Source organism: Calypte anna, chromosome 6 (assembly GCF_003957555.1).
Source record: "Calypte anna isolate BGI_N300 chromosome 6, bCalAnn1_v1.p, whole genome shotgun sequence".
Taxonomy (NCBI): domain Eukaryota; kingdom Metazoa; phylum Chordata; class Aves; order Apodiformes; family Trochilidae; genus Calypte; species Calypte anna.
Window position 1 is genome coordinate 12,789,797 of NC_044252.1, and position 23,389 is coordinate 12,813,185.

The 23,389-nt window shown below is 54.3% G+C and overlaps 2 protein-coding genes across 2 annotated transcripts in view; one reads left to right on the forward strand and one right to left on the reverse strand.

Annotated features, from left to right (window-relative positions):
- The first annotated feature begins 601 nt into the window (after positions 1-601).
- On the forward strand, positions 602-8,079 carry LOC103531992 (prosaposin). The gene is made up of 15 exons (XM_030453603.1): positions 602-662; positions 3,828-3,958; positions 4,202-4,273; positions 4,372-4,497; positions 4,680-4,868; positions 5,452-5,595; positions 5,710-5,766; positions 5,972-5,980; positions 6,098-6,205; positions 6,388-6,474; positions 6,588-6,771; positions 6,863-7,032; positions 7,130-7,210; positions 7,333-7,440; positions 7,532-8,079. The coding sequence occupies exons 1-15, from the start codon at positions 602-604 to the stop codon at positions 7,565-7,567; spliced, it is 1,563 nt and encodes a 520-aa protein (XP_030309463.1). The 3' UTR covers positions 7,568-8,079.
- A 1,332-nt stretch (positions 8,080-9,411) lies between these two features.
- CDH23 (cadherin related 23) overlaps positions 9,412-23,389 on the reverse strand; it is a 195,255-nt gene continuing 181,277 nt past the window's right edge. Inside the window, exons 41-69 of the mRNA XM_030453320.1 lie at positions 22,735-22,868; positions 22,280-22,489; positions 22,007-22,114; positions 21,377-21,479; positions 20,421-20,546; positions 20,131-20,334; positions 19,437-19,895; positions 18,409-18,525; positions 17,849-18,073; positions 17,595-17,764; positions 17,185-17,322; positions 16,925-17,044; positions 16,369-16,546; positions 15,289-15,500; positions 14,581-14,775; positions 14,181-14,291; positions 13,868-13,997; positions 13,425-13,688; positions 13,138-13,299; positions 12,776-13,032; positions 12,436-12,533; positions 12,225-12,345; positions 12,009-12,088; positions 11,674-11,714; positions 11,311-11,371; positions 10,971-11,100; positions 10,769-10,891; positions 10,473-10,586; positions 9,412-9,738 (exon numbers count right to left, since the gene is read on the reverse strand). Coding sequence (XP_030309180.1) covers positions 9,412-9,738; positions 10,473-10,586; positions 10,769-10,891; positions 10,971-11,100; positions 11,311-11,371; positions 11,674-11,714; positions 12,009-12,088; positions 12,225-12,345; positions 12,436-12,533; positions 12,776-13,032; positions 13,138-13,299; positions 13,425-13,688; positions 13,868-13,997; positions 14,181-14,291; positions 14,581-14,775; positions 15,289-15,500; positions 16,369-16,546; positions 16,925-17,044; positions 17,185-17,322; positions 17,595-17,764; positions 17,849-18,073; positions 18,409-18,525; positions 19,437-19,895; positions 20,131-20,334; positions 20,421-20,546; positions 21,377-21,479; positions 22,007-22,114; positions 22,280-22,489; positions 22,735-22,868 — 4,718 coding nt within the window. The remainder of the gene's footprint in view (positions 9,739-10,472; positions 10,587-10,768; positions 10,892-10,970; positions 11,101-11,310; positions 11,372-11,673; positions 11,715-12,008; positions 12,089-12,224; positions 12,346-12,435; positions 12,534-12,775; positions 13,033-13,137; positions 13,300-13,424; positions 13,689-13,867; positions 13,998-14,180; positions 14,292-14,580; positions 14,776-15,288; positions 15,501-16,368; positions 16,547-16,924; positions 17,045-17,184; positions 17,323-17,594; positions 17,765-17,848; positions 18,074-18,408; positions 18,526-19,436; positions 19,896-20,130; positions 20,335-20,420; positions 20,547-21,376; positions 21,480-22,006; positions 22,115-22,279; positions 22,490-22,734; positions 22,869-23,389) is intronic.

The following is a 23,389-nucleotide window of genomic DNA, read 5'->3' on the forward strand; positions in this document are numbered from 1 at the left end:
CTGCTGTGAGGCAACAGCCGCCCCGTGTCGCAATTCCTTGCGCAGCCTGGAGGGAGTTCTGCTGAAGCTGCTTGGGATCAGGCTTCTCTGCTGACTCCTATTTAAGGTGGCTTCCCTTTTGTTTCTGTTCCTTCTTTTACTTTGAATAAATGTTCTTTTAAATACTGTAAGCAAACTACTTGGCTGCCTCTGAACACACCATTAATTTACAGGTCTCTGTGATGTGTATTGCTCATCTTTTATTAATTTTTTTTTCTTTTTTTTTAGGGATAACGCTTTTAATTCATAAAACAGCTATGCCCCATGGCACCAGAACAGTTTCCACCTGCTGTGCCCACCTTCTAGCTAGGAATGGTGAGGTTAATGTTGAGCAGCAGGCTGAGGACTGGTTTTGTCTTCCTGGGAATACCTGCCTGGCTCTGGTCCCTCCCTCCCACTGCAGGCTGGAGATGATTTTATAATCAAGGTGTAATGAGAGGGGTGTGGTAATTGCCCTGCGTAGGTGTGGGTTCTCACTACTTCTCCCAACCCATCCAAGATTCCTCAGACTGGGAGCAGCACAGGAGAGGAACCAGCCACTGAGGACTATCTTTGGAAGAGCATGGAGAGCAAATGGAGTGGTTGGGTGCTGATCCTTTCTTTGTGCCTGGGCTCCTACCAAGGTAAGGCCAGGCCTGGGGGTAGGACTTGAGCCCAGAAAACTGCTCTGGATCCCACAGAACATTCCCAGATGTAATATTTAAGCTCCATAGCATGCTTCCTCATTATTCTGTGGTGAAATTATACCAGGGGAGAGCTGGGACAGGCACCACCACTGGCTGCTTTATGTCCTGCCTGCCTGGATACAAATGTTGTGACTTCTGCCTTTAGAGGTGATCTTGGGTCAAAGAGTGATTTGCTGCCTCCTTTCTCTGGACAGTGGGAATTTAGATGGTGTCAGGGTATGGAAAGAGGGAGGCCAGTTGATGGGTTGTCTGCAGCAAGGAAGGGAAGATCACTGCCTTTTCTGCTTCCCTCGACATCGGGGACCTGGCTGTGTATGTGTGAGCTGGGGGAAACCACTTGGTTATCCTTGCACAGTGTCACCTGGAGGTGCCCCTAGCTGTAGGAGCTTCCCAAGAGGTAGGATACATCTTCCCTGACTGGGGAGGGTGATGGGGTAATACCACAGCACCTTTGGAGACCTTTGCTTCGACCATCTGTGAGCAAATCCTACTGTGGATGAGCTTATACATCTCTCTTAGGTATTCCCCCCCCCCATAAGAGTGAGGAGCTGCCTAATCCCCTACTCAGCACCAGGAAACAGGTTTGGAAGAGCCTGTTTCCCACCCCTTGCCCATGCTTCAGGACAAACAGGCTATTCCAGAAGAAACTTTCTCAAGGAAGCTGCTGTTGTAGGCAAAAAAAAAATTAAAATCCAGTCCTTTTAGAGGAAAGAACCCCTTTTATGCCCTAATTGCCCCAGGCTTGGCCCATCTGGCTCCTCTAATGTGACCTCCCCAGGCACTGGCTCTGTGGTGGAGGAGCTGTGCCTGTGTATGCGTGTCCTGGTGGTGGGGAGGCTGTGTTGAGGTGGGGAGGATGTGCTGAGGTGCTCCAGCTGGCAACAGGCCCAGCCAGGAAATTCACTCATGCTCAGCCCATTCGTCCTTGGTGCGATGCTGGCCCTGGAAACTGGAAGCGTCTTGGGGGTGCTGTAGGACCGTGAGCCTGCAAAATCAGGAAGGATTTTGATGCTGGGAAGAGTGGATTTGTGTTTTTTGCTCCAACAGGGGTGTGCACTCTAGCCGGGAACTGGGGCGCTGAGGCCCACGCCACCACCCCCGGGGTTTGCATCACAACCTGCTCACCAGGCTCGGCTGGCTCAGCCAGCACAATGCCGGCACAGCCCTGCTCCAGCTGGAGCAGGGTGCTGGGTTCCCCCCCTTCAGCAAAGCCCACCCCATCACAGAGGTCTGGCAGCTGGGGGTGGGGCACCAGAGGCTGGCATAGGGCCATCACAGGGGGGTGGGAGCACCCCTGCTTTGTCCCATGCTCCATACGGGGTATTTGCTGAAAATAGATTGTCCAGTATTCTGCTGCCTGGGTGCCAGTCAGCACGAGATGGCTCTGACATGGCTTTGGAGTATAGGGGAGAGCCCATGGGGCTCTGGTTTCTTGCCCTGTGGAGATGCTTTCTGCCCCAGGAAGCTTCCTCTGCTTTCAGCAAATAGGCATTGTTATTGTTATTAATTACTTTTCCTGCCCAACACTCATTGTCTGAGTTTCAGATTGAGCAGAACGAGGTGTAAATGCCAAGATGAGAGCCACCATAAGCCAGAGAGGTGCAGGTCCAACTCACCCTTTACACCAGTGAAATCCCCCCAGTGCCATAGCCAGCAGCATCCTTATGCCACTGGTTTGGTTTCCAGCATGGGGCTGTGAGAGATGCTTGTGCCTGTGGCTCAGGCAGGATGGGCTCAGAATGAAGCTTTGGGTTGTTGCCTTCTCTCTTCCTTTTTTTTTTTTTTTTTTTTTTTTTTTTTTTTTGGTGCTGGCTCTTCACCTCCTGCTGACTGGCCATTCCTGTTTGCCTTGATGCAAGCACCGGGGTTAAAAAAAATATATCTCACTCAGCTGATGCAGCGACCATGGCCTCATGTTGCTGGGGAGGTGTGTGGGAAGCTGGGCATGGGAAACCAGGGGGGACTCACCCTGCCTTGGGGCTGGATCCTGCCCTGTCAGCCCGATGGGGTAATCGGGGCTGAAACCCCACCCAGCTCCTGGCAAGCTGTGCCAGCACTTTGGGGAGCAGGTGGGGCTGGGGCAGTGGGCTCAGGGGGGCTCAGTAGACATCAACTGGCCTCCTGGGGCCTCTGGAGCCATTGCCCCGGATGAGGCAGATGAGCTGAAGGTGTTTCCAGAGTCTGGTGTGCAGGAAAAGCAGCAGCTTTTAGGGGAAAACCTGCTTAGAGCAAGATGAGTGGAAGGAGCAGTGTCTGCCTTTGGCTTTATATCCCTGCTGTGCAAAATTTTATGGGTAGAAAAAAGCTGGGTGCAATCACTCTGGGGGCAGGCATGCTTTGACTGGCAACGCCAGCTGCAAGAGGGAATGCAGCAGGATCTGATCTGTCTGTCCATGTGCTCCCTAACACTCTGGAGCCTCTCCTGGCTGAAGCAGGGCAGTGAAGAGCTTTGGTCCTGCTGGCTCCTTGCCTTCCTCCCCATCCCAGCCACATCCTGGGTGGGTGCAGGATGGGAACAAGCACTCAGCCCAATCATAAATGAATCCTGGCACACCAAGGTGGCAATTAAACCCCCGGTGTTGTGCCACACCACTGCACTGCCTGGGTTGGGTGATGCCACTGCTGCTGCCCCGGGGATTTGCAGTCAGGAGAAAATGCTGGCGTTGGGAGGAAATGGAAAGGAAAAAAAAAAAACCCACCCAAAAGTGTTGTTGCTCAATCATCACTGGGATCTGTGGTGTAGCTGCTGGGCTGAGCTCTTGCACCCCCAGTTTGCTTATTTTGCAATATTTACTGCTGGGTTTTTAAGCAGCCGCCCCACAGCATGTTGATGTGTACCTCAAGGCTGAGGATGATCCCCCTAAATTCCCTTTGGTTTTAATGCTGCTGAGACATCCTTTTGGGAAAGCTGGTGGCAGGCAGTGCTGGGCTTAAAAAGTGATTTCTAAAAACCAGCCGTGCCACCAGCATTGTGAAAGCTGAAGGTGAAATATGGTTGGAGGGTGAGGAGCATTGCCCTGGGCTTGGGGTCAGGGTGCTGTGTCCCAGAGATGGTCTTGGGGTGCCCTGGGAAGGGCTGATGGTCTCCTCTTCCCCTGGCAGCCACGGCCATCCCCCTCCACGAATGCGGCGAGCGGCTGGAGGACTGGTGTCGCGACGTGGCAACGGCGGCCAAGTGCGGGGCACTTCAGCTGTGCCGGGTCACCGTCTGGGACCAGGCTCTGGGGGTAACTGTGCTGGGAGGGAGGGTGGAGCGATCTTGCCACAAAAATGTGAGCCCTGGGTGGGCAGAATCCCCCCTGATGTTCTCAGGCAGCGACATGTCTGTAGAGTGAGTGGCAAAAAATGATGGGTGTCCCTGGGTATTCCCAAATCCCCTTTGTTGGGGTGCCTTTGGGTTGGAGGGTTGGGATCTGGGGAGCAATTGGTGCGGGTGATGTGGCAGCATCCCGACACGCTCTCTCTCTTGGCAGAAGGGGGTCCCGTGTCATTTGTGCCAGGTAGCAGTCTCTGTAGTGGGCAAGATCCTGCAGGACAACCGCACTGAGGTGGGTCACAGCCCAGAGAAGGGTGTGTGGGGCTGGCGTATCCACCCTCCCCACACCACAGGGCCAGCCCAGTCCTGAGCTCTCCCCTTGTCACCTAGGAAAAGCTGCGGCTCTTCTTGGATAAGAGGTGCCAGTACCTGCCCTTCCAGGACTGGTCTGTCAAGTGCAAGAAGATGGTAGATACCGGCATCCTCATCCTCACCCAACTGGGCAAGCAAGTGCTGGTAACTGGCAGGGGACCCCTCACCCTCTGGGTTTTCCTTTCTTTGTGGATTGGGGGTGTCTTGGGGGCTCTTGGAAAAAACCTCTGTGGGGAGGAAATGGGGATGGAAATTACCTGATGATAGGAGGAGGCTGGGAGATGGGGCAGTCGTGGCCCCAAGCTGCCATCTTTTTGTTCCCCCAGTCAGATCCGAAGGTGGTGTGTGGGACCATCAAGCTGTGCCAACCTGAGGACAGCCCTATGGGGGGTGCCCTGAAGTTCCAGAAGCCACCACCGGCCCCTGCTCAGGACTTTGTTGACCTGTTCAGCCCCTTCATTGCCAATGTGCCCCTCCTGCTCCATCCTCAGGACCTGCCTCATGGCCAAGCTCAGGTACAGCAGCACAGGCACCAATGACATCCCTGTTGCTTAAGGACAAGAATCACCTAAGCATAATCTACTTAATGATAATTTAAAAAGATATATTGAATTAATGGGGTCTCAGCAATTCGAGGCCAGGATATTGCAGGATGCAGGGCCAGGGGATGACACCAGAGAGATCAAATTATTTAATGGTTTGAGTTGGAAGGCACTTTAAAGACCATCTAGTTCCAACCCCTTTGCAAGGTCATGGTCATATCCACCGGATCAGGTTGCTCCAAACCTTGTTCAACCTGGCCTTGAACACTTCCAGGGATGGGGCAACCAAAGCTTCTCTTGGCAACCTGGGACAGTGTCTCATCACCCTTGCACTGAAGAATTTCTTCCTTATGACTGATTCGAATCTCCCCTCTTCCAGTTTGAAACTGTTTCCTCCCCTCATCCTATCACTCCACGCTCTTTTAAAAGGTGCTGGGCAAAAAGCTGCCTCAGTTTGCTACTGGCATTTAAATCCCAGCCCTGCAAATCCAGGTCAGGGCTGGAGAGAGCTTAAATTTATTTGAAGGGGTACTGATGTGTCCTTGTCATCCCACAGGAGATGGAAGAGGTGTGTGGGGACTGCCTGCAGCTGGTGGCAGCCCTGCAGCTGGGCCTGGGGACCAAATCTACCTTTTCCAGGGGGCTGGTGGCCCACACTGAGTGGGTGTGCAAGGGCCTGGCCCCCCACCTGGCACAGCGGGTAAGGGCACATCTTTGGCAGCTGCACACTTTTGGGGGGCTGTGGGGGTGGAGGCAGGGTGGAGGGGTTGTCCCCCTTGGGTGCTGATGCTGTGTGTCCTGTCCCCCCCAACAGTGCAAACACTACCTGGCTGAGTATGCAGACACGGCCACCCAGCTGCTGCAGTACATGGTAAGGGTGAAAATGGGTGCTTGAGGATGGGTGGGTGATTGCTGAGGATGCTGAGAGGACATTGTCAGCAAATGCAGAGTTCTTATCCTGCAAACTTAAAAAAACCCCAAACAATTAAAAAAAATCCCCTCCCTCTAACCTGTAACCACTTTAATTATTTTTTTTTTTCATTTCTATTTTTGTTCTTCCCATTTTCCACTGGCAGCAGGCTGAGGTAAGTGAGACCTGCTTCCCAACAAGCTGATATCCCTCTTCTTGGGAACTGGGGGGGCACAGGCTCACCCTTCCCAAAGGGTGAGGCCTATCTGATTTGGGGCCTTTCTCTCCCCAGGACCCAATGGAGCTGTGTGGGCAGCTGGGACTCTGCTCCTCCACCTCAGCACTGCCCCTCCACACGCTGATCACTGAGAAGATGATGCAAGTCTTGACCACTCTGGGGGTAAGTGGGGCCTTGCCCTTAAAATCTAAATGCTGGCAAGGGGAAGCCTTATTTTACATTTTTTTTCCCTCTAGCACCCCCATTTGTCTGAAGTAGGGAATGTCTTTTTGGGTGGAGGCTGATGGTGGGGTGAAATGGGATGGGGTCTGGGGGGCTCGGTGTCCCAGCTCTTTTCCCAACAGGACTGGGAGGGAACCACACCACTGTGTGAGGTGTGCCAGTTTGCTGTGAAGGCAGCCGAGAGCCTCCTGGAGAACAATGTGACAGAGGTGAGACCGTGCTGCAGCCATCTGGGGATGAGGGAGCTGGGAAAAGGGAGGGGGAATCAAGGAGTGTGTGTTTGTGTGGTCTTCCTATCCCCCCACCCTCCTTCTACTGGCAGGAGCAATTGGTGAATGACATTGAGAAGGTGTGCTACATGCTGCCCCATGGCGTCATCGGGCAGTGCAAAGATTTTGTGGATTCCTATGGCAAAGCTGTGGTCATCATGCTGCTGGAGGCCACCGACCCAGCCGCCGTCTGCACCATGCTGCGCTGCTGCCCCCGGCATGGCGAACCCCGCTCAGGTGACACAGGGGCACCCAGGTGCTTCCAACCAAATACTGAGTCTCCAGGGTGCTGTGTGTGTGTACTAATGGTTTGCCACCTCCCTGCCAGGGGCTTCATCACTGGATCAGCTGGCGGTGGGTGCAGGGGCCTTCTGTAATGTCTGCCAGATCGTCATCACCTACTTTGATAACGAGCTGCTGAAGAATGAGACGCTGGCAGAGTTGGGTGATGTGCTGGAGAAGGGCTGTGAGTTGCTGCCCACCCCACTCACAGACAAGGTGAGATGGAGGGGGTGGGAGGGGCTGGGGGCTGGGACATCCCCCACAATCCCGGGACCCCCCTGTGCTGGACTCACCCCCTCTCTTCCCCCCACAGTGCGAGGCACTGGTGCTGCAGTATGAGCCGGCAGCTGTGCGGCTCTTTGTGCAGATGATGGACCCCAACTTTGTCTGCACAGTAAGCATCCTTCTGGGCTTCTTTTAGCAAAGCCTCAGTGGGGTCAAAGGCCAAATGGGGGTTGTGTTTGTTTGGGTTTTTTTTTTCCCTCCTTCCTTCCACATTTTTCCTTTACAATGCAGAAAATAAAAGCCTGTGAAACACCCAAGGAGGATCTGCTGGGCACGGACCCCTGTGCCTGGGGCCCAAAGTACTGGTGCAAGAACATGGCTACTGCCGTTGAGTGCCACGTAAGTGTCAGCCACATCCTTTCCCTCAAGGCAGCAGGGTGCTGGGGGGTCCCTGCCTTCCCCCCTCCATCTCTCCCTGTCTCTCCCATAGGCTGTTGAGCACTGTCGACGTCACATATGGAATTAGGAACTATGTCCTTGCCCAGCCGGGGCTTGCTCTGCTGTTTTGGGTCAGGATCCCGGACTCCCTTCCCTTGGGATGCACCTGTGCTGGTGGATGGCAATGGCATGAGCCCACTGGCCTCACCACCCTGTGGGGCTGTGGGGTGCCACAGTTTCCTCCGCCTCCTTTTTCACCCCTGGGGCTTGGATTTTCAAATCAGGTTAAGGGACTCATTAGTATTTTCAGGATGGGGGGGAGTTCAGCTTTGACTTCTCTCAGGTCAACTACAAAATTCTGCCATCCCTCTTCATGCCCATCTTCACCCTCTCATCCCCATCCTACCCTGAACTTCTCAGAAAGTCCAGTACCTGCAACACAGAACCATCATGGGCTGGGAGGGCTTCTGCTGCCCAGATGCTGACCCCTAGCTCCCAACACTGTCACACTGCAGGTTTTGGGACAACCATCCTTTGCTGGTTTTGTTCCCTTTTCTCTCTCAATTGCGGTGATTTTTTTTACCTTATTTTATTTTAATTTTCCCCTGATCACCAGTTAAAGAATCAAACTGAACTGAATTCAGCTGCAATGACATTTGCAGTACACTGATTTTTCATCCAGCTGATTGCTGGAGGGCAGATATGTATATTTTAACTATCCCCCAAACAAAAAAATAATGGAGTCTGGGGCGGGTGGGGTGGGTTGTAGATTTCTTTTCACATACACATGCCTGGCAGAGGGGTGGAATGTCCTGTGCCAACCCAGCTGTGGTGGCGAGGTGAGGGGGGATGCCCGAGGTGCTCGGTCTTGAGTGTGCACGGGAGCATCTCACCACAAATAAAGACTTCCCGTGGGCCTGGCTGGTTTTTCTCCCTCCTCCTCATCTTGGGGGGGCTGGCAAAGTGGGGTTGGGGTGGTGGGGCGAGAAAGCAACAACCAGCACCTTCTGAAGGTGATGGATGGAGGGAAAAAGGAAAGGTGGTTAGGGTGTGATGAAGTCAGGCAGGAAGGACAACAGCCAGGATACCCAAAGCCATAGACAGTATATTTCTGAGTCCCATAACAGACTGTGCCCGAAATTCTCCACAAGGTTACAACTGGAAACAAATCCCCCCACCCAAATTAACAAACCCCAAAACAAGAGAGAAGTAGGAAGAAAAGGGCATAAAAGACACACACGAGCAGCACTCCACAGCCAGAAGCCCCCAGTTACTGTCAGTCTTGCTCTTTTTCTGACAATGCAACATATTTCAGTAAAGCCAGCAAAATGGAGAAATGTCTTCAGTTTGGTTTGGTGGGGTGGGTTTTTTTTAATTTGTTTTTTTGGTTTTTTTTGGTCTTTCCTTCCTGGAAAGGTGATGCTAATGCCAAATGGACTTGGCCTGCACCGGCCCAGTCCTTCCCTGTGGTTGAGGTGTGATGGCTGCTGCTTGTCCCCAGCCTGCACCTGGGGCTGCTGTAGTGGCACAGCATCATCCACACCTTTGCTACACCTTCACCCCTTTCTAGCCTGGACTTGTTTGATTTGTTTAGCTTTTCTTTTTCTTTTTTTTTTTATTTTATTTTTAATTTTTTTTAAAAAAACAAAACATTTTTAATAAGAAAAAATAAAAAAAAAAATTAATGTATTCATGGGTAAATGACAGGTGAGTCAAAACAAACCAGTCCTGAGAGCCCTTTCCCGGGGCCAAGCTCTCCGAGGCTGCTGGAGTGAACTGCCCCAGTTGACCTGGACTTCTTCTGCAGGGGAAGGGGAGGCCAAGCACTGCTCTTGAGGTGTCTCCAGCCCCACTGCCATGGCCCCCCTGCTCTGTGCTTTCTCCCCGCCGGCCCCGGTTTGCCTAGAGGAGCACCACCACCACCACTGCTGGTCATAACTCGGTGATCTCCAGCGGGCTCTCCATGATCACTTCCCGCATCTTGTGCAGGGGAGTGGATTTGGCTGACTCTGTGCGGGCATTGTGGTCACCGTAGCCCCCACAGTCAGCTGTCAGAGTCTCCAGAGAGCGACCCAGCACCTTTTGGTCATCCTCGGGCAAGCTGTTGAGGTCGGAGGCCAGCAGTGTGCCCGTGCTGCCGTGTACCACGTGGATGCCATCGGGGCCTTTCAGCTCCACCGGCTGCTTGTGTTGGAAGCGGAGACTGCCTTGGCCAGGGCTGTGCTCCCCGTCTTCCTCCTCCAGCTCCTTCTGGATCAGCTGCAAAAGGTCCATGGAAGGGTGGGAATCACTGCCATGACCAAAGCCCCTGAACCTCCTGCTACACGAGAGCTCAGCAGGAGGGACAGAACCCTCCTCCTCTTCTGGAGAAATCACAGCAGGATGATCTCCAGCTGGATCGCTTGCTTATTGGGGGGGTGCCCTGGCCCAGGCACTGGCTGCTGGCTGGGTGGTGAGTCCAGTAGCAGCCCCCATACTGGCCAAGAAGGGGTTTGGCCCTGGGTTGGGATCTGGGGATTTATGAGTGTGGTAGGACAGAAGGCAGAGAAGGAAAGAAATTGAGGGAAGGCTAGACAGACCGGAGGAGGATAAGGGTGAAGAGATGGGGGCAGAAGGGCTGAAAGGTGTCTCCCATCCAACTGCTCTCTTCCACTCTGCCCTATTTTCTGCCCCCATCTTGCAGAAGAAATCTGCAAGAGGAGCTGCTGCTTCCCTCCCTCATTAAACCTTTCATCCCCGTCTTTTTCTTCAACAACCTGCTGAGTTGATAAGCTGAGAGGAGCAGAGGGGAAGGAAGAAGTCCCCACAAGTGGGCAGGGACCTGCAGCTTCTTGGCCAGCCTCAGCGAAGCGGCTGCTCTGATGAGCTGGGAGAGACTGAGGGAGAAGAAGATCATAGGAAACTCAAGGGGTCACCAGAACTGGAGCTGGGAAGACACTGCATCCTAGAGGGCACAGCAAGCATCTCCCCATGCCCATGCACACTCCGTCTACCTCCGAGACCGAGGAGCGGTCCCCCTGACTGGAGGTGGCCTTATGCACCATCCGCTGGGCAAAGAGTTTTTTCAAGCGCATGTAATCATCCAGGACCACCTTCAAGAGAGATCCCTGGGTGGAGGGGGAGAGAAGATGGGTTACACAAGGGAGATAGGCTGGTGGGCAAGAAGCTAGAGCCTCAGCACAGAATTTTTTTGAACAACATTGCCCTCTGGCACAGCAGCTGTGAACCTGGAAGCCAGTGTGGTTTGGAGAAGACCTCTCAGAGGAGGATGCAGGCATTTACCACTCACCTTGATGGGTCCCTCCCGCATGATCTGCCCCAGCTTGGCAATGTTGTCATATTCCTGGATGGCTGCCCGCAGGTAGCGGTCATCCTCAGGCTTGGCTGCGGAGGGCTCTCTCCCAAAGGTCCCCTGTGGGAGGAGAGAGCAGCTGAGGAGGTGGCGTGGGCGTTGGGCATGGGGAGGTGTCCCAGTGAGGGCCGTGGCTCACGTGGGTGCGGGCAGGGCTGTTCCAGAGGTCAGTGATCTCGCTCAGATTCTCCGGCAGGTCGTCTTCGTGTTCCGCCTGTGCTGCCAGCTCCATGTTCCTGCAGAATGGGTCTAGCCACACTGGGTTGGCCCTGAGAAAGGGAGACAGGCAGCTGAAACCCTGGCAGCATCCCCAACCCCATCAAGAGCCTGCATGCAAAGGTTGTGCTGCCTTCTCCATTTCTGTGCAACAGTGAATTTGGCTGCTCTAGATCTGTTGGCTTTGCTCTCTTAGGAGCAGCCTGTGATGCCACAACATATCATGGTAAGTGGCAAATTGGGGAGCAGAGGGGACAACTCACCCATCAAAGGAGTACTTGTTGGTGTTCGGCATGTCCATGATGTCCATGAAACCTCTGTTCCCTGCAAAAGGCCGGGGGAGGAGGATAGGTTATGGAGTGGTGTCTTAGTGGGCTGAGCACCAAACCAGCCTAGCTGTGGGCACTTGGAAAACTTCTTTGTCAGGGGGGGCAACTTGGTGACCAAACAAGCACCGCAGAGGGATAATGCAGAGACTGGATGACTGGAAAAGCCTCCCACCACCACACCTCACCGGAGAGGGTGACTTCTGGTTTGCAGTCCCCACCCCCCCCCCCATCTCTCCTGTATCCTCCCACCTCCTCCCTACACTGTTCATGCAAGCTGAAACCCCCAACACTGCTCACCGGTGGAGCCAGCCACTATGGCTTTCAGCTTCCTTTTGTGCCTGTGAAAGAAATCAGTAAAAAAAAGTAAAGAAGATGCTGAAACCAACTGGGGGACACACCTCTGCAACGGCCTGGCAAACAGCTCCTGGATCTATTAGGACATTGAGCTTGTATCGATATTAAAACCATTATATTTTGGGGGAAGAGGGGAAACATATGTGCCCAGGCTGAGTCCCACTACAGGTGTTGGGATGCTGTCTGTGCCCCCTGTGCCTTGCTGGCACAGCCACGCAGGGTCCTCCTGGCCCCTGGGGACACTGCAGCTGGTGGGGCAGAGCCTGAGCGTTACTCACACTGTGCGGTAGTACCAGTTCATGAAGATGAAGAGCATGGCAGCCAGGAAGAGCAGGACAGCCAGCACAATGATTGCCATCTGGGAGAGATAGAGGGGTCATGGCAATCCCAGGCATGGAGCCAGCACCCAGTGGTTGGCACCTGCCCCACTTATTTGGGATGGGAAGGGACCACCTGGAAGCAATACCAATCTGCAGCCCCAGTTAGGCCATTACCTGAAGAACTGAGAGGTCATCGGGGGCCCGGGCAGTGATGGCGGGCTGCACATCCAGCACGTTGTAGTTCCTGAAGAGGTTCCTCAGCTGCTCCTTGTTCTCGTCTATCATCTGAATCACCCTGGGAAGAGAAGGAGTGCTCGGCCATCTCGATGTTAATGAGAACTTGGTGGGTCAAGTGATGGGCTGGGTGACAGAGCAGGTGACATACCGGTCCACATCCAGGATGCGGTTGGTCTCCCTGTTGACCACATGGATCAGCAGCTCTGTCTGTGCAAAGTTCACCCGACCTTTCTTGTCCACATGAAACTGGAGAGAGACAGTGTGGGAGAGGTGTCTCCACATGGAACACCTCCCATACATGCCCTGCAGTGTGCTCATGTTACAAGAGACCCTCAAGCCTGGCATGGTGTTGGTCTGGACCTCTTCGACCCCCCATCTTCAGAACTCCAGGGTTCCTTATGCAGACAGGGCACCCTCAAAGGAGACCTCCCAAGTAGCATGTGGAAGATTACCTACCCCTTGAAGCAACCTCAGAGGTGGATGGTTACCTGCACATCATCTGTGTTGACAGTGGCACCCGTGATGTTGGAGAGCAGGCTGATGAACTCTTCCTCAAACTGCCTGACTTTGTCAGGGATCTCATTGATGATGATTTTGACCCGCTGGTCATCCCGCAGGATGTAAATCCCCACAATGGCTGTGTCGTTGTGACCCACCAGGTCAGAGGCCATGATGTCCACCACAAAGTAGCCAGGGTTGTAGGCCGTGAAGAGGTCAAAGGTTCGCAGGATCCCATCAAGAGTTCCTGGGGGAAGAATGGTCACAAGCCCAGGATTAGTTGACCATGGTCATGGTCTTTGGTTGTGTCTGGCCATGGCCCTGTGCTCCTACAGTGTGCGGGTCTACTCACCAATGGTGAAGATGTTGGCCACCTCTTCAGAGTCGTTGGAGTGCTGCTTGATGTATCGGATGCTCAGGATGCTGTACAGGACCAGGCTGTTATTGCCCACGTCAGCATCCACTGCAACCACTCTGATCAGCTCTGATCCTACCTTAGCATCAGTTGCAACTCCTTTAAGACAGAGATGGGATGGAGACCTGGGCTTGGGCTGGCTCTCACTGCCCCTTCTATCTGATTGGATTTTCCCTGGAGCATCTCCAGCTCCTGGTGCCTGCCCAGCACCTGGCATCCCTTACCTGCCGTGTACTCTGACTTGGTGAACTGGGGGGACTGGTCATTGATGTCCTCTAGGAAGATTCGCACCTCCTGGAGGGTCAGGTCCTCGCTGAGGTCCCAGAGCTGGTCTCCGCCTGTCTGTTGGCCCTGGGGAGGGGACCAGTTCCTTTGGCTGGATGCTTTGACAATGATGGAATAGCAGGGCTCCTTCTCCCGGTCCAGGTCTTGCAAGACCTGCAGCTTCCCCTCCCGGCTCAGCTGGAAGTTGTTGTCCTGGTTCCCAGCTGGGTGCAGAAAGGGGACCCCTGTTAGTCCTCTTTGGGCTCAGCATTTTTGAAATGTCACCTCACCCACTGACCAGGGCAGAAAGACAGCAAGGAGCTGATGGCAGCAACGGAGACCCTGGCAAGGGGTGTGTGTGTGTGGGGTTGTGCAGTGCATCCCCTCCCTGCTCAGCACTCACCTGCTATGAAGTAGTAGACGATGGCGTTGGAACCCTCATCCGCATCCACTGCACCGGTGACATTCCCCACCACGGTGCCGGGAAGTGAATGTTCGGGGACAGAGAGTGCCTGGTACTGGGGACTGTCCCTCTGCCAGAGACCCCAGGAGAAATGAGGGTTATGAGTGTTGAGAAGATATTTTTCTTTTCTTTCAAAGACCAGAAGTGGACAAATCCCACTGGACTCTCCACCATGGTGATGGTGAGCTCCATCTCACATCCATTCCCATCCCTCCACCCTCCCTGTGCTGTCCCCTACATCCCACAGCCTTACGGGTGGCCTGAGGAAGACAGGTTCATTGTCATCGATGTCATCAAGGGCGATCTGAAGGGGCTGCATGGTCTCATAGGCTGGCTGGCCTTGGTCAGAGGCCACGATGATCAGCTGGGGAGAGAGGCAAAAGCGCCGTCCTGGGCAAAGCCACGTGGGCCAGCAGACATCACTGAGGGTGGTGGAGTATATTTGGGGGAATTTAGCAGATAACTGGGAGCTGGCACACCAGGATGTAGCTCCCCAATGTCACTTGGTTACCAATTGGTTCCTGCTAAGGGGTTCCAGCTGCAAGGTGGCAGCTGACCCCCCCCCCCCACCACTGCTAGCATCCCACCACACCAGACCCTCAGCCTTGAAGATCATCCCAGCCACCCCATGGGCATGCTGCTTCCTGGCTCACGTTGTACACCGCCTGCTTCTCCCGGTCCAGCCGCATGGCCGTCTGGATCAGCCCGCTGACTGAGTCAATGCTGAAATATTCCCAGTCTTTGTTCCCTGCCCCAGTTTTCAGCAGGTTGTAGAGCACTGCTCCGTTGAGGCCCTCATCTTTATCTGTGGCATAGACCTCGTAGATGTTGGACTTCAGGGGGATCTCCTGCTTGCACAGACAAAGCCCCCTCAGCATTGCACATGAGCTCCCTGCACCCCCTGTCCACCCAACCCCGCCTTGCATTAGGGTTGGCAGGCTCCTATTGCCCAAAACCCAACAGGGGGCTGACAAGGTGGATCCATGATCCCTTTGGCAGGGTGGCTGCTCCATGTGGAAACTGAGGACTGGCTGAGCCAAGACTGACTTCCCAGAAAGGAGAAATGTCTTAAATGTCAGCATTTTGGCCCTTGTTTATGAAAAAGCTTGGCACACCAGCAATGATCGGTTTCCTTATTTTACATGTCACTGGGGTTTCTGTTCCCCAAAGCTTCCCCAGCATCCCCTCTTGAACTCATGGGCCCTCCAGCCCCGTGACCCAAAGCTTCTTGCTGCATGTTAAATGCAGGCCTTGTTTCATCCCCAGTGGAGATGGAGAACTGGTTTTGCCACTGGTAGGCAGGAGCTCTTCCACGCATGTTCTTGGTGTGCCATGACCCTGGTTCCTCTCGAGGGCTTTACCTCCTTGATGTGCAGGATGGTGCCATTGGGTGGGCGGACGAAGACAGGGCGGTTGTCATTAATGTCGATAACATCGATGTGAAGCGAGGTGGTCCCCCAGAGAGGAGGGTGCCCCTTGTCCGTGGCCACCACAGTCAGGTTGAACCTCTCGTAGGACTTCAAGCGTCGTCGGGATGTGATGAGCCCAGAGACCTTATTGATCTTGAAAGCCTCTGGGGGCAGAAAAACCACATCTCTGGCTCAGAACACTTGGTACCAGATAAATTCTGATCAGAAACCAGCCTACTGAGTGAAGAAGACATATCACTGGTGGGAAATCCCTGTGTTGCAGTGATGGAGCAGAGCCAGCTTCCTGAGGCCAGCGGTGTGGATGCTCTCAAGGTGCCATTTCAGACCAGCCTGCTGCCGACTCCCTGACACTAAGCTATGACAAGGGCCCTGATCCCAGGCCAGCTCTGGCTGTGCATCTGTAATCCAGATACACTGGCTGGGGCAGGGAAGTGGTCAGAGAATCCCAGGTGTCTCAGAAAATGGATTTTCTGCCACCTTCCTCTACATTTGTGCTGTCCTTTTCTTGGTTCCCATCATTCCTCAGCATGCATGGGTCTAATGACCTTCAGGCAATATCACTATTCATCCAACTGTGGCTGCCCTCTCCCTACAAGTGTTCAAGACCAGATTGGAATGGGTTTGGAGCAACCTGATCTAGTGGGAAGTGTCCCTGGCCATGCATCAGAGTTGGATCTAGATGATCTTTAAGGCCCCTTCCAACTCAAACCATTGGATGATTCTGTGATAACCTATCTTTTCTTGTCTTCCCCTTAAAGCCTGCAGTGATATGCTCCAAGACACCCTTGTAGGGGAGACAAGAGGATAAGCCAAGTCTGGGCTGCAGTAAAAAGGCAGGCAAAGCTGTCACGTGCCACACCACAAGGAACTGGGAACTGTGGAGCAATACTAAAAGCTGTATGTGCCCAATCTTGTTCCAGCCCAGCCAGAGGACACTGAATGTAGGCTTGGCTTCTTCATCTCCTCCAATTGCTCCCCATGGTAACCCTCCTCCCCAGGACTGGCACCCACCTGCTCCAGGGCCCTCAATGCTGTAGGTGACCACACCGTTGTCCCCTTCATCCAGGTCAGTGGCAGTCATGGTGATCACTGATGTCCCAGCTGGCTCATTCTCGTACACACTGGTGCTGAACTGACTCTTGCTAAACTGGGGCCTGAAGTCATTGATGTCCAGGACTGTGATCAAGACCTTCAACAAAGCACAGCAAGCTGGGTGACGTGAGGCTGGAGACAAGAGGCCGTACTCCTGCTGTGACCCAAAGCTCCACTGCCCTTCCTGCTATTCGTTTAGCTCTGTTGGACCAATTCCTGCCTCCAACAGTGAGGGCTGGAGCACCCATTCACAATGCTACTGAGGACAATAACATTGTTCTCCCCTGCCCCTCCTACTCTGTCCCCTTCCTGATGTACAAAGCCCCTTATGCCATCAACCCCGTGGCCCCTGAGGTCATCTGCTCTTCCTTCTGCCTAATTCCTTCCCAAAGCCACCACTAAGTCTGATGGAGGGGAAATCCTGAGGTTGCCAGGGTCCACCACATGAGAGGTGGTGGGAACAGGAGAGCCCCACCTGCACGGAGTTCTCCCGACGGTTACTGGGGATGTCCCCAGGGTTATCCCTGGCCACGGCTGTCAGTGTGTAGTGATCCTTCTTCTCTCGGTCCAGGGCTGATAAGATGTAGATGTCACCCTGCAGCACACAAAGACCTTCAGATGGATCTCACCTGGCTGAGCTGGTACTCCAGAAGGGGCAAATGGTGAGGCACAAGAGTATGGCATGAGGTAGGACCATCTCAGTGTCTCTTCCCTTCCCCTTGGGTGTCTCCTTACCGTGTTGGGGTTTATCCCAAACTTTCCCTCTCCATCGCTCAGGCTGTACTGGATGAGAGCAAAACGCCCAGAATCTGCATCCGTGGCTTTGACCGTCAGGATGACGGTCCCCAAAGGCACGTCCTCAAAGACAGCTTTCTGCAAGCAAAGAAAACAGGCAGGACAGGTTGCTGCATCACTTGCTGTTTGATCGGGCAGTGACCAAGGCCGCAGGGTGGCACCTAGGGGTGGGCACTGCTGGACCCAGAACAAGATGTTCACACTGTGTACATTGGTGGGTTTACCATCTTCTTCAGGTTGTTCAGTCACAGAAGAGAAAATGTCCCTTGAGACCCCCCAGATCTGTGCCTGTCCCCACCAAGACGGTGCTGCCCAGCCCCACACAGACTTGGAGGGGGAGTCCAGCTGACCTGGTAAGATGGTTGGCTGAAAACAGGATTGTTGTCATTGATGTCCACTATCTCAAGGTACACAGGGATCTCAGCCCATCTGCGGGGAGAGCCATTGTCGGAAGCTCGGACAGTGAAGTTCAGCCACTGCACCTCCTCATAGTCCACTGTCCTATTGGCCACGACCTTCCCTAGAGGATGGCAGACCCTGAAATGAGAAACCTCCCCCAGGCTACCAGCCTGCTGCAGGATGCCCACCTCTCCAGCTCACCCACCTGCTGACTGGTCTTGGAGGCAGACATAGCCTTCTGGGGAGAGGTTCAGCAGCTCATAGGTGATCTGCCCATTGGCACCTTTGTCTGGGTCCACTGCTGAGATGGAGATGAGTGTGGTGCCCTGTGTGGCTCCCTCCAGGATTCTCTCAGTGAAATAGGTGACCCCGAAGGGGCGAAAGCGGGGAGTGTTATCATTGACATCCAAGACGTTGACTGTCAGCTTGGCTGTGGCCATGGTGGACATCCCAGAGGATGAGAAGAGGAAAAGTGAGAAAGAGAGAGGAAGGAAGGATGGGAGGAAGGAGGGTTGTAAAGATACAAGCATGAAACTCCAGGAAGCCAACTAAATGGTTGGTTCTCTCCATCCTCAGTGCAGTCCTGGGATGTCTGGGCAATGCACTAAATGAGGGCTCAGAGAACCTAAACCAGCTGGCGCTGGTCCAGCAGTGTTTCCACTGGAAATTTAGTGGTCAGGATGGAGAAGGAGGTAGGACAGCTGCCAGCTACCCAAATCTGTGCTGGTGCTGCACCCACACTGCCTGGCAGGAGCTCACCCTTACCGTTGGGCACGCTGACTGAGCGGTCGATGACCTCACTGGCATTGTCATGGACAGAGATGGTGACCTCGTAGGTGGCCACCAGTTCCCGGTTGAGAGGGTTTTTGATCTTCACAGCTCCTGGAAAGCCCAAAAAGATGAGGGTCACAGGCTGTGCCTGTGCCCTCTCCTCATCGAGGACTCTCAGCAGGCTGGCTGCACCAGCTGTGATTGCACTCTTGACTGTCCCAAAAGGCCAAACAGGGAATTACAGAATCACTGAGTGAGTTGGGTTGGAAGGGACCTTAAAGATCATCTAGTCCCAACACTTCCACAGTCAGGGACATGTCCCACTAGACCCACTATCTCCATCCAACCTGGCCTTGGTAAATACTCAACAACTATGGGAGAAGATGACTTCTTTCCTCCTGCTCTCCACCTCCTGCTCTGCCCTCTGCATCAGCTGAGGCAAGGCTTTGGGTTGTGAGGGACAAGAGGTTTTAGGAGCAACTATTGCTGCTCCTCCATCCATCTGAGCTTGGTATCCATCCATCTTTAAGAGTCTTGTCATGTATCCTTTCCAGCCAGGGAGTTTTTCCTTTCCTGGAGAAGCTCTGTATTTCCAACACAGCTGTGGGGAGCTCCTGGCCCACCATTTACCCCAGAGTTCCCCCTCTCTACTGCCCCACAAGCCAGGGTGCCCGCGGCCGGTCTGCCAAGGCTGAGCAGCCCCTGGCTGCCTGTGATGGCAATGGGTGAGATGGAGGGAGGTGGTGGATGGTGTGGAGAGAGAGACAAACAAGCACAGACACAGAGACAAACCTGGCAGGCTGAGAGCCAGAAAGGAAAGGGAAGGGTTAGTGAAGTCAGTTGGACAGGGAGGAGAGGACAGGGCAGGGTGAGACCAGCTAGCCAAAGGAGGAGAGCAGGGAGGCTGGAGGGGAACATCATCTCCCTGTGCCTCAGACACCTACCTCCAGGCAGAGAAGAAGAAGAAGCAGAAGAGAGTAGAGGGGTCCGCGCTGCCCATGCCACCCTTCCCGCTCTCCTACCTGTCCTAAAATCCACTGTGAATGCTCCTTGCTGGTTGGGCACCAGAGCATCTGTGTCATCACGTGCCACAATCTCTAGAAGGTAGTACTCCAGGCGGGGGTTGAGGTCCCGGTCGATGGCAGTCACCTCGGCCACCACGGTGCCAGGGGGAGCTGACTCAGGGATGCTGACGGTCTGGATGGGGTTGATGAACTCGGGACGGCAGTCATTGACATCCTCGATGAGGATGGTGACAGTGGCAGTGCCTGAGAGCGCTGGTGTGCCTTGATCCACAGCCACCACCGTCAGCCGGTAGGATTCCCGCTCCTCCCGGTCGATGCTGATGTTGGCCACACGGATCAGCCCTGTGGTGGCATCGATCATGAACCTGTCCTGGCCACCACCCTCAATCCTGTAATCCAGCTGCTGGTTGAGGCCACTGTCGGCATCCGTGGCTGTCACCTGAAGCACGGAGAAGCCTGGAAAGTGGGGACATGGCCCTCTTAAGCAAGGGTTGGAGGAGTGCGGCAGCAACAAGGCCCTGGACCCAAGAAAAATACCATCAAGCAATGTGGGATGCACCAATTCCCAGATTTTCCCTTCAACCCCAGCCTGGCCAGCCCTGACACTGGGAACTGGATCTCCACAGTCCCAGGGGGACACCCAAATCTCTACAGTGCCCACCCTCATGTCCAGCCTTGTCTCTCTCCTGACCTGAAGGGCTGTTTTCACGCAACCACACCGTGACAGACGCCGGCTGGAAGACAGGGCGGTTGTCATTTTCATCCAGGATTGTCACTGTCAGGCTGGCAGTGCTGTTCAACCCCCCCACATCATGAGCCATCAGAGTGAACTCCAGGTAAGGGTCCATCAAAGCCTCTCGGTCTATGATGCAGCCAGGCTTCACTGAAACAACACCTGGAAAAGGAGAAAAGCCAGGTGACAGGCCCCACAGCTGCCTGGTGACCTTGGGCTGGGGACATGGACTAGTTGAGCTACCCCACCTGTCCTGTTGTTGATTACAAAGAGATCCAGGGATGCTGCCAGCAGCTGGTAGGTCACCACAGCGTTGCTGCCCTGGTCAGCATCCAGAGCTAGGATGGGTCCATTGAGCACCGTGAGTGGAGTCCCTGGATGAGATGACAAGGGTTAGGGAGGGTTGCCACCCCCTGAGCAGCCCATCCCCCTCCCAGCCTGGTGACACATGAGGGACAGCAATGAATGGATGGAGGAGGTGACAGAGTGGGGCCTCGCGGAGCAGGAGGCAGCAGGGGTGGCTGTGGCAGCCTTGCAGACCGACTCGCGAGGCCCAGGCAAGGTGTGGGACGTCCAGCTAAAAACAAACAGACAGACACATCTGTCAGATGGGTGGCACCAGCACCCTGCCAATGAAGGCATTGCCCACAGGCACTCAAACCCTTTGCCTGAGGTGTCCCTCGGTGAAGGGACTGGGAGGTACCTCAGGTCTTGGAACAGGAAGAAGTTTAAGTTTCAAGGAGGCCAAAAAAAAGAAAGAGGAGTATTTCTAGTTCTTTAGCTGGGAAATGATTGCAGGCTGGACTGGTTTATCACTAATTCCTGGAACAATGTGGCTCCAGGTGCTGGACCACACTATACCCTGCAGAGATGTCAGGCAGATTGGTACGCTAAAGATTGCCTCCAGGGTTTGGCTCAGACCATGGTTGTATCTTGCTGACTGTAGCTAAGCAGTTCCCAAAGGAGGCTCTTTTCCTGCTGGTTTGTACCTGACCTGTGCTGAGAAGGGTTTCCTCCAGCAGCGCGGACCACAGCCACTGTCCCCTCGAGGCTGACCTCCCATCATACTCAGTATCCCCATGCCACTGACCTGCATCCTTTCTCTGTTCAGTGTCAGGTCTCCTCCATGACAGTCAGAAGATATCTCCCCTAGCTTGGCCCTAGAGTCTCCAGGAGCCATGTAAGGGAACAAAGACAGACCTACCTGGGGCTGAGTTCTCCATCAGTTCAGCCTGGTAGGAGTTCTGGGTGAAGAGGGGGCGGTTGTCATTCTCATCTGCTATGGAAATGACCAGCAAGTCAAAATCCTAAAGGAAAACGAAGACAAGAGGGTGATGACTTCAATGTCCTTTCCATAAGCTTACCTCCTGTCTCTCCCACTGCTAGTCAAAGCTGGAGCCCTGTGCAACCATGATGCTGTGCTCCCTGGACCACCCTGGAGGATCTGCAGGGACTTCTCTTTGCAGCCTGCACCCCAAAGGGTGACGTGTGGGCCATCTTAGCAGAGCCAAAGGATGCTCTGGAGTCATTGTTTTTCAGCTCTACAGACCCACTGACAAAGTGGGCCTTTCTGACAAAGCCCACCTTCCATGACATATACAGCTGTTCATCAAGTCAATGTGAGCTGCTATATTTTCCCTAAATCCTACTGACCCTGTGGTCTGATGGGGCTGCAACCCCCTTTTTGTGACTCCTGTATGCTTCTGGGGGATGAGGTTGTTATTGGAAAGGCTGTGGGTACATTCACAGCCTGTTCTTGGCCAGGCTAGGAGCTCCTACTCCCACCCGCTTTGCCACTTGCACTAGTGGAGGCCCTGGCAGTGTCTGTAATTACCCGCCTGGCATTGCGGATATTCTCAGGGTTGTCCTTCACCGTGACAGTCAGCCTATACTCTGACACCCGCTCCCTGTCCAGTGGGCGGTTCACGTAGATGATGCCGCTCTGCCGGGAAAAAAATCGGGAAGAAATAGGTACAAGGGATGTGAAGAGTACTTCCTCTGAGGCAAGGATGCTAGGGGGCAGCCATAGGTGCCTAGAGAAGACAGGGCTCTGGGTCCAGGGGTGCCCACCCACCACATCCCAGCATCCCAACCCCCGGGGTCGTACGGTGCTGTTGATGTAGAAGGCATTCTCCGCGTTGCCGGATGTGATGTCGAAGGTCAGAAGGGCGTTGGGCCCCTCGTCCGCATCGTGGGCGAGGATGCGGGTGACAAAGCTGGAGACAGGGGCATTCTCACTGAGGGTGAGGTTCATTGGGAGGTTGAGGAGCACTGGGTCATTGTCATTGATGTCCAGCACACATATGCCCACCAGCATCTGCCAGGGAGAGAGGTATTGCGGGTATGTGGCACCTATTTCCATCCCTCCCATCCTTTTTCTGTCTCCCCCAAGCAAGAGGTGAATTTCTCCACTCAACCCACTGTGTTCTGGGGGAGGAAAGCTTCAGGGACAAGAGGAAGGAGGAAGAGGGGAGCAGAGCAGAGGTAGAGGAGACCCCAAGGAAGGGAATGAGGATGAGGGATGGCATGCTGTAACCCCCCAGGCCACCCTGGGGGACTCACCGTGGAGCTGAGGGGGGGCACCCCTCGGTCCCGAGCAGCGATGGTGAGGTTGTAGAAGGGGATATTCTCACGGTCCAGCTCAGCATCTTTCCGCACCCGCAGCTCCCCTTCCACTGGGGAGATGACAAACTCCCCTGCCAGAGACAGCAGGGCCATGATGCTGTGAATGGCCTGGCTCCCCAGGGGAGCAGCTTGTTTCAGGGAGCGAACAGGCACCATGGTGGGCTTGGAAACACCTCTCCAGTGCCTTGTTACTGTCGATTTGGTAGGATAGTGGGCAACTGGTGCCTGCCCTGAGGATTGATGCACCCCCAGGTACTGCAGGAGCAGGGGATGGAGGTTGAATAGCCAAGTAAGAGGTGCTCACAATCGAGGGTTGGGACTTTCTCAAGGTGCAACAGCCTCCAAGCATCATGGCCAGGGCAGGGAGGGCTGCATGGCATGGACCCCCTCCTGATCTGTGAGGCTGTGTCCTGATTTTTCTGCAAAACTTGCAGTGAAGTCAGCTTAGAGATGGGACTTGACTAAAGTCACCACCTGTTCACAGAAGGACAGTCCCTACATACCCATGTCTGGGGATGCTCCTCTGCTACCTGCTCCAGGGTTAGAGGTACAACTTCACTACAGGACACAGAGCAAGGTGGTCCTCAAACTC